This window comes from Dreissena polymorpha, chromosome 1, assembly GCF_020536995.1.
Source record: "Dreissena polymorpha isolate Duluth1 chromosome 1, UMN_Dpol_1.0, whole genome shotgun sequence".
Classification (NCBI taxonomy): Eukaryota; Metazoa; Mollusca; class Bivalvia; order Myida; family Dreissenidae; genus Dreissena; species Dreissena polymorpha.
Genome location: NC_068355.1, coordinates 84,667,973 through 84,685,974, shown reverse-complemented (window position 1 = coordinate 84,685,974; position 18,002 = coordinate 84,667,973). Strand labels below are relative to the sequence as shown.

General features: G+C 35.7%; 2 protein-coding genes across 2 annotated transcripts in view; one reads left to right on the top strand and one right to left on the bottom strand.

Moving 5' to 3' along the window:
* LOC127834100 (uncharacterized) overlaps positions 1 to 18,002 on the top strand; it is a 117,055-nt gene that overhangs the window by 48,689 nt on the left and 50,364 nt on the right. The window lies entirely within an intron of this gene.
* On the bottom strand, positions 14,066 to 14,416 carry LOC127838656 (uncharacterized). Its single transcript, XM_052366522.1, has one exon. The coding sequence runs from the start codon at positions 14,414 to 14,416 to the stop codon at positions 14,066 to 14,068; it is 351 nt and encodes a 116-aa protein (XP_052222482.1).

Here is an 18,002-nt window from a genome sequence, read left to right as displayed (position 1 = left end):
TTCAAGCTTGCTTTTCGCAATTAACTACTTCCATATACCTATCCTCTTTTTTCAAATGCTCGACCATCTACTGTACGAAATTCACCCTCTAAACTTTCAGATCTTCCAACAAATCATTTTTATGTTCGGGTTAAAATCCCAAGTTTCCATAATAGCATACAAAAGATTTATTCGATCAAAATTTCTACCTCCCTCTTTATATGATTTTTCCATTACAGACATCTTAAATGCAGATCTTAAACAAATCATTGAATTAATGAATCAACATTTTCACTTTTACCAAAAATCCCTTAAATGCCAGTCGATTCCTTTCGATTTTGACGACACATAATGCCGAGTTTGTAACGAATCCTTAAAAAATTGCAAAGAAAAAATTCATAAAAATCCAAGGTCTTTATCCCCATAGCAAAAAATTCAGGAAAATTGATAGCTTAAATTTCCATGTATTAGTACGAACTCGTTCTTGTAATAGACCACATTATTTCTTTTGTGATTCTCAAATTCTCCAAAACAAGTTCATAATTTGCAAATTGTGTCTTCATTATCGTAAACCATTCAACTGGAGCCTTTTGCAAAATTGTTAACCTGTGTGTATAAATTGTATATATTTTTGTTATTGTTTTCGTTTCAGACACTTCAGACGGAGTGTACATTTAAAGTTGTATTTTCATTTACGTTCTTATTGTTTCATTTTAATTATAGCCTGTATTTGTTCTTTATTGTCAATATTATATTTCATTATCGTCAATCGAAATGTACACCATTGACGTATTCATTCAGCTCAGTTTTTGGCTTTACCATTCTGCATACATTCAGACCCTCATTCGGTTTTCACCAACACTTTACATTGAAGATATCATAGCCATCACACTCCCAATTTACGAATCACAGTTACAGCAAATCCGTTACTTCATATCTACCTTTCAGACAATGGGCACCATAAAACACACACATGACATGTCAATATTTACATACATGATGACATCAGAAGAAATACAACTTGATACCATGGTCTTCCTCATCGACTACTTAGACATACCTGTTTTACACCAGCAAATATACGACCACTTATCAAGCGTTAACCATACACAAAATATCTACCTTTGTAAAGCTATCATAGGAACTTACCGGTTTAAATCACTATTATCCATAAAAGCATTTCGTTTCCTAATACGATCCACATCATTTCCCCAAAAAATTCAGCAAACACATGTCCATCACTACACTCTACCATACCGACAATGATCAATTACACGAGCGCATACACCAATTTATCGCTACTGGTCGCCGCGGAAAGATACATTTAGAATCTTATTTTCTTTGTCAAATCTGTCTACAGTACAATTTAGATAGCGCTAGAACACATTGTTGTGGCCTAGGTTATCACATCATATGTGGCAATCCACATCAGGTCCTAAAGAACAAACATTTTTGCCGATTTTGCTTCACGGAACTACAGGAATCGGACCTGCAATTAATCCACACTCGGCATCAACAACCACAATTCCATAAGATCAAAAGTAGAAAACAATACCGTGCAACAAAACAGGTCAAACATCCGAAACAAATACACATATACGATTGGTTAATACGATTCCTGTTCAATCCCCTCAAATGAGTTAGTCGTGGTGCTACATATGTAAGTATATTATATTGCTGATGTTGTTTTGTTGTACTTTAGTGTCATTTTCTTGTCACTCTAATCTCTGAAAAGAAACTTATATCACATATAACATATACCCAAGACTTTACCATTATTTCATATTCATTTTTTTTCAACAAAATTGTCATGTGCTTTGTAATAACGTAAGAATGATTTTATTTTTTTTATAATAAAAATGTTTTTATGCACATAACATATTATTTATTCATTTGACAATCATATTGTGTTATATTATAAATCAAATGATAGAAATTTAATTACGGAACATATAAATAATATGATAGCAACTTAGAAGTAAACTTAATCATCATTTTTATATTCCAGAAATTATCAAGAGGTGGTTTTATAATATTACAAAATCATATGTATAATTTCAGACATTAGATAGACATTTTTGTAATGTAAGAAAATGTTTATTTACATTAACAGTTATGCTTCAAATATTTTTTGTAATTAGTGACACATAATTATGTTGTATTTGTTGTGCAACCTTATTGTTGATTCAATTATATAGTAACATTCATTCAATGCATAGTGTGTTTACGAATTCTTTTTATATTATCTACATATTACATCTGTTTAGATTGTTGTTAGACTTGTAAGATTTATGTATGCATGCTTTCGTATTATACACTTATATGTTTTGGGATTGTTTTGAAAAGCAGTTAAATTTAAACAGCCCATATATTAAAAAAGGAATTCTAATTAAAAGAAGGAGGAGAAGATGTAATCCAATTAAAATCATTATCTTATGAAATATTTGTAATATCTAAATTTTCATTTTAACTTATTTAATTATTTTAATTAATCCTTATTAATAAAGTTTTTATTAATTTCAATTAACAAAATTAAAAAAAAAACTATTGCATATTGTTTAAAATAACTATTGCATATTGTTTAAAATAACTATTGTATATTGTTTAAAATAACTATTGCATATTGTTAGAAATGCTTAAGGAATTGTGCAATCAAATATCACGAATTAAGCCCCAGTTTCACAAACTACATAGGTATACTTTTGTGCTAGGTGAGCTACACAATTATTACATATTGAAAACTACCTTGATGCACTATTAGAAGTAAGCTAAGAGAAAGAGTAGCACATTCCAATCTAAATTGTTTACCAAATCAAGAACGCAAACGTAAGCAGTAGAAACTTCTAGAAAGTTCCATGACTAAAGGTTAACAGTTTTGACCTGAACAAATATAAAAAAGTAGGTGAATCAACGTACCACGTGAGACCACGTGGGATCACGTGGGAAACGTATTTTGAAAAGTCTGATCAAATTTCAAAAAGCTGCCACCGAAAGAATATTTAAGAGAATGCTGTGCGTGATTCAAGCACTGTATTTTCTGGATATTCTTTCAGGTGAGATGTTATTACTTATTTATTTTCAAACCTAAATTATTGTTTGCTGCAAATAAATATATTCATACTTAAATTATTGTTTGCTACTTTAATTTGTTTCATTTACATTCAATGTAGATTATTTGAGAAGGTTGTTTGGCTGCACAATATCCGAATAAATATATACTGTGTATTTATTATAATTGCTATTTTATAAGTATCATATTAGTAAAACTAATAGTACTGTTTTCTCATAAATAAATATAATTTCTTTATTTTATGATTTGATAAAACAATGTTAATGCCTGAAAACTGTTAGTAAAATTGAATAATAGTCTGTGTGATTTATTAATATATAATAAGAATCAATATCGTTACATATGCACGTATATATATATATATATATATATATATATATATATATATATATATATATATATATATATATATATATATATATATATATATTGTAAATGATATTTGTGCATGAAAATATTTATCTTGTTTTAATAAATAAACACTGTATTTTCTGGATATTCTTTCAGAGAATAAAATGGGCTGTTTATATTATCGACTTCTTTAATTATTTAGATCTATTATGGATCAAGGAATATTAGCGCTTAATGCCAATTTCCATAAGTCAAAGAACGATAGCATTTGATGGTAATAGAAATTGGAAATGCGGCAGAAACAATATTCATTAAAACCATAAATCGAAGAATGAATGGAACTATTAATTACTAAAAACTAAATAACTTATCGTACGTAAATGAAGATCCCGTTACCTATTATATTAAATGGAAATGATGAAAAACCTCAATCAACATTAAAATATATAATAAAGCGCGTACGATATCAACCCATACAAAATCAGTGTTTCTGGTGAGAACTACGTCGTGCTTCCGACGCTGCCCGAAGCCTATCTCGCGTTCACTCGTTAATGTTCGGATATTGTCGCGGGAAATTAACAAGGAATATATTCCTTCACAATCAATAAAGACGAGCATTTTGTATCTCGTTAAATCTATGTTACCAGACCACATCTAACTTTCCAATTTTGGCAATTGCTATAAGGAACACTGATTTGTATGTGTTAAATTCATTTTTCCAAATATTTTACGAAATATTCGTTGATTATAGGTTTTTATCGGGCTCTAATAATTATAGGGCTCCGCCTATATTTCAGACTCGAAACATTTCTTCGGCAGCAGGATCACCAAGTAACGATTCCATACTGGGCATCACACCTTGACGGTGAAATGACTACGCCCACAGGCTCCGTGTTATTTAGCAACGCGTTCTTTGGACCTGGCTTCGGACTCCCAATTACGGGACCATTTAGTACCTGGCCTCAAATTAACCCTAACACAGTGTTCACAAGAAACCTAGCAGCAGGTATCCAGCTGTTCACGGTTGCCGGGATAAATGCCATTCTTCGTCGACGTCGGAATAGAGACATCCTGGTTCCCATCGCGCCAGCTGACAGTGACTTAGACAGACAGCATGGTGGAGCGCATGTATTTATTGGCGGAACAATGAGTAATCTGAATTCAGCTGCCAGAGATCCCATATTCTTCAGCCATCACGCATTTGTCGATCAAATTTGGGAACGTTTTCGTCTCAACCAAAGAGCCGCGGGTATTCCAACAGCCACCGATTACCCGTGGGATCCGAATGATCAAAGAATCCCGGCATCACACAATCCAAACCTAACAGCGGGATTTACAATCAGCCCTTTCAATTCTCTCCGCCAGATTGATGGTTTCTCGGACGACTTTTTCCAACTTGTTTAGTACGAGCAGGTGCCCTCGTGTGCAACAGGCTGCGCAGGATCACGCTATCTTCGCTGCAACACTGCGACAAACCGATGCGTTTCGAGAAGTACTGCGGAGGTGAGAGCAGCCGGTATCAACGTTGATACACTACCAGGTCATATTCCGGCTGGAAGAAAGAAACGTCAAGCTGTTCAAAGGAACTACGAAGTGTGTGATCGCAAATGGTTTCTGCACGATGTCAACGTCAATTCAATGTCGCCTGCTTCTCCTGGCGATATAAGGAACGCATACACCAACTCGTGGTCTTACATACCCCTTAAAGTTGTTAAGAAAAGGCCTACAGATTACACTGATTTTCCAAAATTTTCTGCTTATGGTAGCCATGTCAATGGAGATAACATGAAGCCAGAATTGACCCAATGCGGAACACAAAAAGTAACGAGTATTGCAGAGACCATATGGACGCTCCAGGAAAGATAAGAATTGTTGCATATGGGCTAAATCACGATGCCTATTCGGAGGAATACGTAATATCGGACAACCGACTTGCAGTTTCCGAATCGATCGGTGTCATAGCGGTCAAAACGCTAATGAGTTTTTGATGTTTCTAATTATGGCTTGCGTTTATATCGCCAAAAACAGCCATTTGGTATTGGTTGCATTGTAACAGACTATTGAGTTTGTCCGTTCAAATAAGTTTAGTGAGCGCGCTGGGAATACCTTAACTTTATTTTTATATTTATTTTTATTTATGATTGACTAGATGGGCAATGATATGAATATTCGATGGTAAATTTAATATCTGTTTTAATATTGTGTTTCCAATCCCACGTTTATTGTGAATTTCAGTTTCTCCGCTAGACCAGTACCGTCTTTCACGAGTTTGTTGAAAATCGCTCGTTGATAGATACGAAATGTAGCAAGCTGGCTTTACACATTATAAAAGTGTTTTCTTTAAATACGACTTGAGACATTTATAGCTGAACAATCATCATTGGATTATTCCTGTGCATTTCTTTCTCTCTTACTGTAATCTAACAAATGCGGCTCACCAGACACTCAGTATCATTTTAGCTCACCTGTACATGGTAAGCTATTGGTATATCGGACGTCCTCAATCTTTTCAATACGGCGCCGTTATCGTAAAATACAATTCATATCCAATCTTAACGTGAGATTATACGATTTTTATATGTGTCAAATTTGTATATATTGATAAAAATATGTTACAATAACACAAAATAGGCAAGAAAAATTATACACTGAGGACGAATTTCATAAAATGCAGCAAAGACAAATTAGCGCCCCGAGCCGATTGTGACGAAGATATTTCGTACATATTTCCTAAAATAACCGAAGCAATATTTCGTACACAATTTCGAAAATATAAAGCGTACTTGTAAAAAATTCAATTTTTTAATATTCAATATTTTTAGTTTTTATGTTACTTTAAAGTAACATAATTACAAACTGATTTGTTAAATTTGAAAGCCATTCTGGTTCCTGAACCTGACAAATAGTGTACTACTGGATGATTAAACTGTTATGGCATGGAATTAATATAACGTTTGAAGAGTATTGACATATGGGCATTTTAAGCGAGATGTTACTACATGTATAGCTTATCACTTTTAACCCTTTTAATTTACATATTTTTCTCACTTCTACTATGTTCCACTAAAATATAAATATAACATAATTTGCCAAGTAATTTTCTTTAGTTGTTTTCTGCAACCAAAATAGACAATGGGTTTTAAATTATCTGAAGTCTTGTACAAAAAATGAGACTGATTTTTTTAAATGCTTAAACATTAATTTTAAGTTGAGAGGACTATCCATCTGCAAAGTCGAGAAATTTTTGCATTTGTACTGGTAAAACAAAACAAAAAACCATGTACCACACATGTAAATTCAGCAGTGTTATTGTTACTTTTTATAGTGTAAATCTGGTGCTGACGACTCTCTCAAATGTTAACCATCAGGCCCAGGAAAAATTAGAAGCCAGCCACTGTTTGTGCCAGTTTTTACAATAAGTACCAGTTTAATAATACAGATTAACTATGACAAGAATAGACAAAAGTTTATTTGTAAATTAAGGCCACCGGCCCAAAATACAGAATATATAAGTAACAACATTCCATTTATGAGTTGCGATGCATCCATGTTTTACATCAATTTTGATCTACATCTTTCTTTTTCATTATTTCGTTTACAGAACATGCTATGCTTTTCAGTTTAATTTCATCAGAAATGTGCATAAGATTGCAAAAAAATTGGAACTTTTGTTCACCATTGTACCATGAAAAGATACATTTTCCGTTCTTGGTTATATTTTTTTACATTTAAAAAATACATGAAACTCACCTTTAATACATTATATTATTAAAAAAGACTAAACAATATGTACATAATCGGTGTTCTCTAGAAATTCCTAAATGTCGACCAGTTTCAATTGCTAATTTATGACTTGAACAACGGAACCTAGCAAATGACTTTTGAACATAAAGGCGTATATCAATATACAAATATTTTTATGGGTTTAACATAGATTTGAAGTTATTGTCTGTATCACATCTTGATGAATTTCCTAGAGTTTCAATCCAGTTCTGGGTTTTACAATCAATCAATCTTTGTTTACATGGCATTAAGAATAACGCCACATTTACTATATCTTGCCTTATCCAAACAAAACCAAAACCATAACGGTACAAAATGTTTTTAACAGATGTATTCAATGAGTTTTCCGATAACATAATATTAATAGTTACAGGGTGAGTTACTGACCCGTCTCGCCCCGATATGGTTTTCCACAGAACCGTATATCCCATATCGGGTCAGTCACTAACCCTGTAACGATTATACAAGGCCAACTACTTTCCATCCCATCTCATTACATCAAATTAACAAATTCGAATGTTTTTACTGCCCCATATAGTTTCTACTGACCCATATAGTTTGCCCCATATAGTCTATTGACACCATATATAATATATGGGGTCAGCATGTGACGTCAAACAGCCAATGAGAGAAGAGTATTTTGTAGATGGCGTGATATATTTATACACAGATGTGACTTTTACTGAATTATTTTTATAGGCACAATTTTCGTATGATCTTAGAGGACCTCTGATTCTAAAAACAATAATCTCCGTCTTTTGACTAGTATGATCACAAAGTTCCGATATTGTTGTTCAATTGTGATTGTAGCTCGATCGCAGTATCAGCGCAGCTCAAAACTTCATCGGCAAAAAGCATGCAATTCATGTCTTCATGAAATGTCTTCGGTGATAAAAATACCTATATGACCTTTAGATTTTTGAAAGGTAGACAACTCGTGTATGTACAAATTAAAAATGATTGTGCTGGTTACATCCCCTTGCCTAGTACCGATGTTAGTTTTGCGTACTGTTATTATTATTGACCCGTACACATCCGCGTAGATTTGAATACATGGATTTTAATACGTGAAAAAGCTTCCCTCTGACACCATTTTTACACATAGTTGTAAATAGATTATTAAGAGTCAAACTATTTAATGTTTTTTTGAAGTCCACGTATAGAGCATTCAACCTAACACCAGGTCTACACGTATATTTTTAACCATACTTTGAAGAGTAAATAAATTGTCGATGGATGAATATCCGTTGCGAAAACTGGCATTTGATTCTTCTATTTTTTTATTCAAAACTGACCATTTGCATAGTCTGTTATATACAATGTTGGCAAATATTTTATACTTAACATTAATTAATGCTCATTGGGTCATTGTCGACCTGAAATGGCCCACAAGTCACCCGGGGGTGACAAGAAGCCGATTCTTGTCACCCTAGGGTGACTTCATGCCGATTCATGTCCCCCTGGGTGACTCCAAGCCGACCGGGTGACATGAATCGGTTTCTAGTTACCCCCGGGTGACTTCAAACCAGTTCAGTTCGACAATGACCCAATGAGCTTAATTAATGATATACATCTATAATTCAAGGGTTTGTCTGTTGCGCCTGACTTTTAAATTAGCACAAGTATACTATTCCGCAAAGTATTTGGAAAATGGCTAGTATTAAGAATCGGATTAAATAAATCTTTAAGTATAGGATTTATTATATGATTCGTGCTTTTATAAAATTCAGCCCAAGGCCTTCGGTCCCTTGCGATTTACCATCTTTGAGTTTTGAAATAATTTGCATTACTTCGTTCGTGATTTCTGAGTTTAAAATTTGATCTCGATCATCTTCCTTTTCTTTACCCTCTAAGTTTATACCAATTAGAGTTGGTTGATTGTTTTTTAAAAGACGACCTTGGAAATAATCGAACCATACACATGTATCTGTATTACAAGAATCTGTGTTGTTCGTCTTTGACTACCTTAATTTCCAGAACAACTTTGGTTTATAACGCGATAAAACCGATTAGTTTGTTTTCGTCTATTAAAACACTTGTTTTTTTACTGAGCACATATGTTTAAACTCTCTACGGAGTGTTAAATAGTGTTAATAAACTGAATCTTCGTAGTGCTTCGTATTTCGTTTGCTTAGCCGCGTTGCATTCCCTATCCCACCACGGCTGATTTGCCGAAGTGTCATTAATATTATTAGAGTGTGCTTTATAGTAAACCTTCATATCGGATGCAGCGAATTTGTACAAATTTATCATTTTATCGATCCATTCGTCTATATCCGTACATGGAATTAGTTCCAATATTTGCGATTGATGTAAGTTAAAATTGTTTCCATATACTCTCATGAAATTTTGCTTGTGCGCGTCTTTCCATTCATACTTTTCTGTTTTGATAAATGTTCAATTCTATTATTTAAGCAGTATTGCTTGAGAAAGTTAGCATGAATGTTTTTCTTTTTGCCCAAAATATTTTAGAACAAATTGGCAAATGATGAGACTCATCCCGCATCTCCACACAAAAATAAGTAATATGAGAAAATCGCTCAGTGGATACAACATGGTAATAAACAACACTAGCGCCATTATTTGCAAGACATGTAAAATTGCCTAAAAAAATCATCGTAGCTACGCCCATTTTAAATATGCATACTATGAGTACAACAAAGTTCAACAAGTGTTTTCCCAATATTGTTGTATCATTCTAAATCTTTATTATTTCGTGGACGATCGAATGGATCCGTATTACAATCAACCTATATGTTAAAAATGTTATCTACATTATCATCAGGTATATAATCTATATAAAAAAATGTGCGTGCAATTAAATCTCATGCAAGGAATATACATGCATCAGGATAACGTACTCTTAAAATAGAAATATTAGAATTAATAATATCAATACCATTATCCTCATTCATTCACTCATAAATAGGTGTACCTTCTTGCGAGACAAAAGCTATATATATTATTACATATTTTAAAAAAAGAACTATAGATATATAAAAAAAATTATATACAGAACAATACAATCCTGATAATTTTGACATATTTGTGAAAAATGGGTTTCTTTTATGCCTAGTTCACACCAACGGCGAATGCCGCGCTTTGAATCGGCGAGCAAAGCGCCGTCATTTTTGTTCAATTTTCCAAAAATCTCTCGATCAATTACGCTCTGATAAGCTCTGATGCGCTCTCATACGAATTGGTTGACGCTTTGAGGACAAAATATATCCCGACATTTTACGATTCCTCACGCTTTGATCCCGCTTTGATCAGGCTATGTAAATTACGCTTGAAATCACGCTTTGATAAGCTTTATTACGCTTCATTACGCTTTGATGCGATTATGACGCTTTAAATCAGGCTCTGATACGACAATCAAGCTTTGTTGTGCATTTTTACGCTCGGTTACGTATTGGAAAATGTCGAGATTGCCGATTTTTATCCCGCTTTTCATTCAGAGCCTATATAAAGATGCAGCAGATACACAAAATCATTGCATCTTTGACTCCAGAACACGATGGCAGAACAACAAGATCCAGAGGTTCCAGATGTACAAGAGCATGATCTATCCGAAGAAGACATGACGTTTGTCTCTCTGTTGTATAACTATATTCTATCCCTTGAGGCAGAGGAGAGGGAGGAAGAACAGCAAAGACAAGGGAAGGTTGACATACCAGCAAGAGGTAGAAGGCCATTTATCAGAAGCTGCTGGACCAGGCCATGGATAACTGAAGAAAGAAGACAGCAATATGGCCATTACGCTAGCCTCCTGGACACACAGCTCAGATTAGAAGACCCTGGTGCCTTCAGAAACGTCACCCTGAGGTGTTTGATGATGTCCTGGAAAGAGTTGCACCAGTCATCCAGAAGCAGCAGACTAATTACAGGCACCCTCTGTCAGCTGGCCTCAAGCTGGAAATCACCTTGAGACATCTGGCCACTGGGGACAACTACAGGTATCTCCACATTATCAGAGCTGATTCCAGAAATGTGCACGGCAATTGTACATGCATATAAAGATGAAGTTTTCAACCCACCTACCACCCCTGAAGCATGGAGACACCTTGCCCAGCAGTTTGAACAGAAGTGGAATGTCCCCCATGCAGTTGGTGCCTTGGATGGAAAGCACATAGCCATCAAGAAACCAGCAAACACAGGCAGTCGCTACCACAACTACAAGGGGTTCTTCTCCATACCAATGCTGGCCCTTGTAGATGCAGAATACAAGTTCATCTGGATTGAGCTGGGAGGTAAAGGACACATGTCTGACTCCCAGATATTCACAGACTCTGAGCTCTTTGAATGCCTGGAGGATGGGTCCATAGGGTTACCCCCATCATGCCCTCTCCCTGTGGAAACTGAGCCAGATATCCCATACTTCATCCTGGGTGATAATGCTTTTGCCCTGAGGAGCTACTGTTGAAACCATACAGTAGAAGAGGGATGACAGATAAGCAGAGAATCTGCAACTACAGGATCTCAAGGGGTAGAAGAGTGGTGGAGAATGCCTTTGGCATACTGGCCAACAGGTTTAGGTGCCTGCTGGGAACAATGGAACAGAAGGTAGAGAACGTAAGAAATTTGGTGGACACTGCTGTGGTGCTGCACAAACAAGCATAGGGTGGTGATGGCAGCAAATGAGGTGGACTACGAGGATGAAGAGCACAATTTCGTACCTGGGGCCTGGAGACATGGACCTCACTGGGAAGATGTTCCACAGCCACCTGCAATGAGGAACCTTGCCACTGTGGATGTCAGACATCAGCGAGATCATCCCAGAGACTACTTTGTCTCTCCAGTGGATGCTGTTGACTGGCAGCAAAGAATGGCTGGTTCTGTACTTTCTGCTGCAGTTGAAGAGAGTAATGGGTCAGAGGCTGATGATAAAGATGGAGTCTTAAAATGAAGACTAATGTGTTATGAATATTATGAACATTAATTCGTAAAATTGACTTTAAAATTTGAAATATGTGTACTTTGTAAGATGCTTTTATTATTCATGTTATTGTTGTTATTATATGTAATTCATATGTTTGTCATTAGTTTAAATAAAGACTTTATTGTTTGCCCAATGAAAAATATCAGAAAATATTGTAACTGTAAATTGAAAATTCAAAGAAATCATGTTATAGAATTTAAAATTCAGATATGTGCCATAAATGATTGTGTGTATGTTGTATTATTTAACTTATTTTTAATTAATATCTGTCTTTTTTAAATTCTATTTGAAAGTAAAATGTCTTTTTCCAAATGTAACATATTCACTTGTATTACTTTATTGTTAAGAAACATATTATCTATATGTACAAAAAGCAACAAACTGAATCAAGTAAAAAGCATTTGTTTAAATGTAACATATTCTCTTTTATTATTTGTATTATTAAGAAACTTATTATCGATATGTAAAAAATTAATAAACTGAACAAAGATAAATGCATTCTTTTTAATGTAATATATTCTCTTTTATATTTTTATTATAAAGAAACATATTATCAATATGTACAAAAAGCAACAAACTGAACAAAGTTAAACGCATTCTTCTAAATGTAACATATTCTCTTGTGTTTGTTTTATTATTAAGGAATTATCAATATGCTCAAAAAGCAATAAACTGAACAAAGTTAAAGGCACTATTTTAAATGTAACTCTTTTATTTTTTAAATTATTAAGAAGCATATTATCAATATGTACAAAAATAAACAAACTGAACCAAACAACAAACACACAAATATTATTACTGTTTACAAATCATTAGATGTCCATGGCGAAGTCATCTATCCACACATTTTAAATTGATGCACAATCTGGGGTCAATTACAGTTTCATGCTTTTCTTAGGTAATCAAATATCAATATCATCTTCAGATGAAGGTTGAGGAGTTCCCAGATGGGTCACAGCAGATGATGGCCTGGTGGTGATCCCTGCAGTGGTCATGGCTGTGCTCACAAAGTCACTCACGTTCGGGGAGTATGTGGTCGTTTCAGTAGCAGCAGCAGTTTAACCTTGGGAGCGGTTAGCTGTTAGTGAAGGTGACCTTGCTAGGGGTGTCATGGCTCTAGTTGCCCCCGTGTTCAGGTCCAGGGTGTTGGTATAGCTATTTGAAGATTGTGATGATGGTTGTGGGTTCAGGGCAGGGTACTAGCTGCTCATGTAATGATAGTCTTGGAAGCCACAGACACTGATGGGCTGTTGACCTGGCATATGCTGTGTCGACCACAGTGATGGTGAAGGCTGCCACTGGTGACTCTTTGACACCATTTTTGAGGGACACTGCCAACTGGTGGAGCTTGATAGGAACGACTGACGTTGTGGCTGGATTGGCTTGATTAGGGCGACCTGTTGCTGCTGCTGTGGGAAGGTGGGCATCTGCTGAAACATCTCATGGCGCTCTTCAGACTGCCTCTGTCCTTCGTGTAGCACTTCCATAAGCTTGATCTGTGTGGCCCGTTTGATGTCCCCAGGAAGCTAGGCCAGACTCTCATCTATTTGTCTGGCAAAGGTGGAGGGACCACCATTCTTGTCAGACATAAACTCCATCAGACTTCTCTTCAAGTCAACACACTCTGTTGAGAGTCTATGAGAGGGTGGCTCTGTAGGCTGGGACTCTGACCCAGAGTCTGACTGAATGATGACTTCCGTTGGTTCTCTACCTCTACCACGGATGCTCACCACGTTTCTGCGTTCCACGCTTTCGATGTGGTCTTTGAGGAAGGAGAACCTCTCCCAGACCCATTTATCCGTGGCGGACATGTCCTCTACTGTCTCAGTACCCTCACCCGACTTCCCCACAGTCCTCTTAACGCGGCTCATCTGGGTACATTTGGGCTTCTAAAATGTTTTTAGGGCTTCAACCTCAACACCCATGTCAGCAGCTTTTTCCTCTCATAGCTTCTCTTTGTTCTGCGGGTCTCTATAATATGTCAGTCTCTTTGAGTAGATGGAAGGAGTGTCTTTAAGCCAGTCAATGACCTCTTCTTTTTGCGCTTCTGTCAGGGTTGCATAGAAATATGGTTTGTACGTACGCTTTTTGCTGCCGGCTGCTGCTGGAACAGGTGTGATGACTGGGAGATGATCCCCTGCAGGGTGAGACTGTGGCTGCTCTGGCTCTGGAACAAGTATTTCTTCATCTTCTGCCGGCGGTGGTGTTGGAGACCTCAGCCTTTCAGCAACTTGGCCTATGACTGTCTCTTTTTGGCTCTTCTTTGATGCACCTCTACCTCTCTTGAGTCCCATCTTTGTGTTAAAGGCTCTATAAAGGTGAGGATCCGTAATAATTTACCGATTTTAAATATTTTTTTCATATTTTATTTATAAAGGTTATAAAAAAAACAATATATATATATGCTAATGGACATAACCATACAAAAATGAGCAATACAATTGTTTTGAGCTCAAAATGCAGTGTCCTCCAAGTTAATTGTGTTTACAAACAATAAGTTTATTTACATCGCTGTTTACTCGTAAATTGAAAGTGAAAGTGACTCAGGTCACCAAAAATATATCGTTTTTTTTCAACGTTTTCTGGTATCACTCACAAAGTAGGTCTATTCTAAATGGCTAAAACGTTTGTAGTGATATAGTAAGTTACTTTCTGCTGGTAAAAAGTTGTTTAAAAAAGAATTAAAATTGAATTTTCTTTCGGCTATTTGTAGCATACGTAACCGCTTTCAGGCTACACATCGCGTTAGTTGCAAAGTTGTAAACATTTCTTTCAATTATAAAGCGGGTATATCTTCCATAATTCTTGACAACGTTGAACCTTAGCTGTGTTATGTGCATTTTTTATGCAAGAGTAATTGAAATCCGTAACAATTAGACCAGATTATATGCATAATAATTGAATTTCTTACCTTTATAGAGCTTTCAATAGTAGTTTTTCATGTTCAGGATACGTCCGAAAATTATGGAGTGTGTGGAACTCAAGTGCTATTTATAGAGATGCTGAAAAAAATGCAGTGTGTATCGTTCCAATTTTAGTATTTTAGTATATGTACTGCCGAAGCAGTACATAAAGCAAAGTGTGGTACTCAAGTGTTATTTATAGAGATGACGAAAGAGCTTCATATCGTAAGAGATCGTGAAAGATCGTGCGAAAGCGTGAGGAAGCTTGCCAAGTGTATCAAAGCCTTTCAAAACTTGTCAATCCTTGATGAAAGCGTCTCAATTCGTGGGAAAGCGGGAGAGTCCTTCATGAAAACGTAACAAAGCGTGTCATATCTTGATGAAAGCGTCTGACCTCGTGTAAGATCTTCATGCCAGATCGTAGCGAATCTTGAGCCATCTTAACGAAGCGTGTCAAGTGGTGACATACCGTGAAGACTGGGGTCCCTGCTTTGAACCAAGTTCTGTTAAGCTTTCTTACGATTTGAGTCAAGCTTTTCTGAGTTTTGTTACGGTTTTTTAAGCTTTGATACGCTCTCGGCGCTTTAATCAATTCGTGACAGAGCGCCCAATATTTTTAAACAGTTTAAAAAAATTTGGCATTCTTGCCGAATGTCCCGCTTTATCACACGATCTTACTGTTTACTCACAAATATCATAACTAAAACGAAAATTTGCGAATCTGAAACAACTTTTTTCAATTTTGTCAATTTACCAAACCGTGAAAAGATCCCTTTAAGGAATTAATGTGGAAACGGCACTTTGAACTCGGGTTCAATGTTTCTTAACTATATCTATAACTGTTGAAAAATTAATGTGCATACCGCGCCTCTTAACCGCAGTTTAAGACTTTGAACCGCAGTTCAAAGTCTCATAACCCTATAGTTAAGAGATGACCAATGAAGTCGAATCTTCTAATTGTGGTTTAAGCTCCGCTGATTGGTTGTCTCAGATAACAGATTTGTATCTATTTTTATACACACTTTGAACCCCGGTTCAAAGTCTTGAACCCGGGTTTAAGGAATTTATGTGCAAACGGCACTTTGAACCCGGGTTCAAAGTCTCTTAACTATATAGTTAACTGTTAAACCGTGGTTTAAGACAATAATGTGCACTTCGCTTGCCATAGTTAACTGTTAAACCGTGGTTAAAGGAATTAATTTGCACTTCGCTTGCCATATTCAGACAGAAAATTCTGAATGCATGTCCAAAACTTGCCTTGATTTTTAGTTGTTCGCTCGCGAAAAACTAAGGTTAGTACTACCTGTTGCAAGTCGGTATGCTCTTAGCTACTCTTAGAACGATAACCACCGCATCTTCCGCATCTGCCGCATCCGCGCGAGAAAAAGTTGCATAATTTATGCAAGAGGTTTGAGTTCTTCAACTATATTCATTCACAAATGGAATCATTATTTGAATATCGTTTAAATGGAATATTTTTTAACGAAGCTATAGAAAATAAGAAATATTTACAAAAAAGATATACGGAGTTGATTGTGGTTGGAGTTGAGGTAAAGAGTTAAATGAATGAGATCAAAGATTGCGAATGTCTTTTTCTGTGCAGTTCTTAGCTGCATCACACGCAGAACGGGATGTTACGCGGAGTTTTAAAAAACGGCTTATTTTACATTATTACATAATGCTGGTCATGAACCTATAGATACAAAACAGCAAACCAAAAGAAGAATGGAAGTGAAATTAAAACGTATGAGTCAATCGGCCAAACGCGAAGTATCCGTACATATTTTAAATATTTATACGCGCGTTCTTCGAACAAACCTTTTTTTTGTGGTTTGTCGGGTATAGCTATTTGATTCGATTATAAACAGTATCGAGAATGATCGCGCTCATGCTTAATACATGAGTCAATATGGTGGAATAATTCTTGTTAAATTAATCAAAAATAATTTTTATCATGGTATTGTTGAAATTACATTAAAAGCATATTTTTGACATACCATAATTATATTGCTGAATATCTTCATTCAACATATTTCTGGTCTCAAGAAAATTCCAGTTCACCTAGTTCACGCTACAGCGTCTATATTATATAGCGATTATTTTACTGGCCGTGAACTGACCCTGATACCTTGCGGGTTGGAATGCCATGCATTAATGTGAGGCCAAGCTTTCACTGCTGGAACGACGGCTTGTTTAAAACTTTATACTTTTACATGTTCAATTTCGAAAAAAAAATTAAAATGGTTTGGCCAAATTGAATATCAGGATAGGGAAAAACGATACTTTTATGAACTTAAATATACTAGTACACAGACAGGAATATGGAAGTAATTACTAAATATGAGAACATTGCCAACAAGTACAAACGCTCTGGCGCTGGCAAACCTCTGAAAATAAAAGGTGCGCGCACAAACTGTATTGATGTCAAGAGTTGAGTGTAAAACTGTTCTATCTACCAAGCCTTATCATTAGAGATAAAATTGTTTCATGCTGAACACGCAGTAAAACAGTGTTACAAAGACGCGGTCATGTTTCCAATGTTCTGGCGGTATGCCCAAATCTGCCAATGGAATAAATGAAGAGTATTCATTCGAGTCTAGCCGCGGGAAATTTTATTTGAAATTTATTGGAGACTTACAAAGGTCAGGTAAGAGCAAAAGTGACGTTAAACAGCTATGCCGAAAAACAATAAACAATAGTTGTATTATACGTGTCGCGGAAAAGAGTGTTTATGAATGATTAAAATAGTCCACTATTATGGCAAGCAGTTCGACGCATGATCCCAAGTAACTAGGTGTATCATGAGAACCTAGGTTCTCAGAATGAGAACCTAGGTTCTCGCTAGAAGATAGCACATGGCTTTAAGAATCCAAGTTTTCAAATGAGAACATAGGTCATTTATAATCTGAGGCTATTAATAGATGCGGGAAAATATGCTGATGAACAATTATACTAGAGTGTTTTGTAACCTCGCCCA

What these genes read in the sequence shown, in the direction of transcription:
- LOC127838656 (XM_052366522.1), bottom strand. Translation starts at nt 14,416, where the DNA reads ATGGGACTCAAGAGAGGTAGAGGTGCATCAAAGAAGAGCCAAAAAGAG.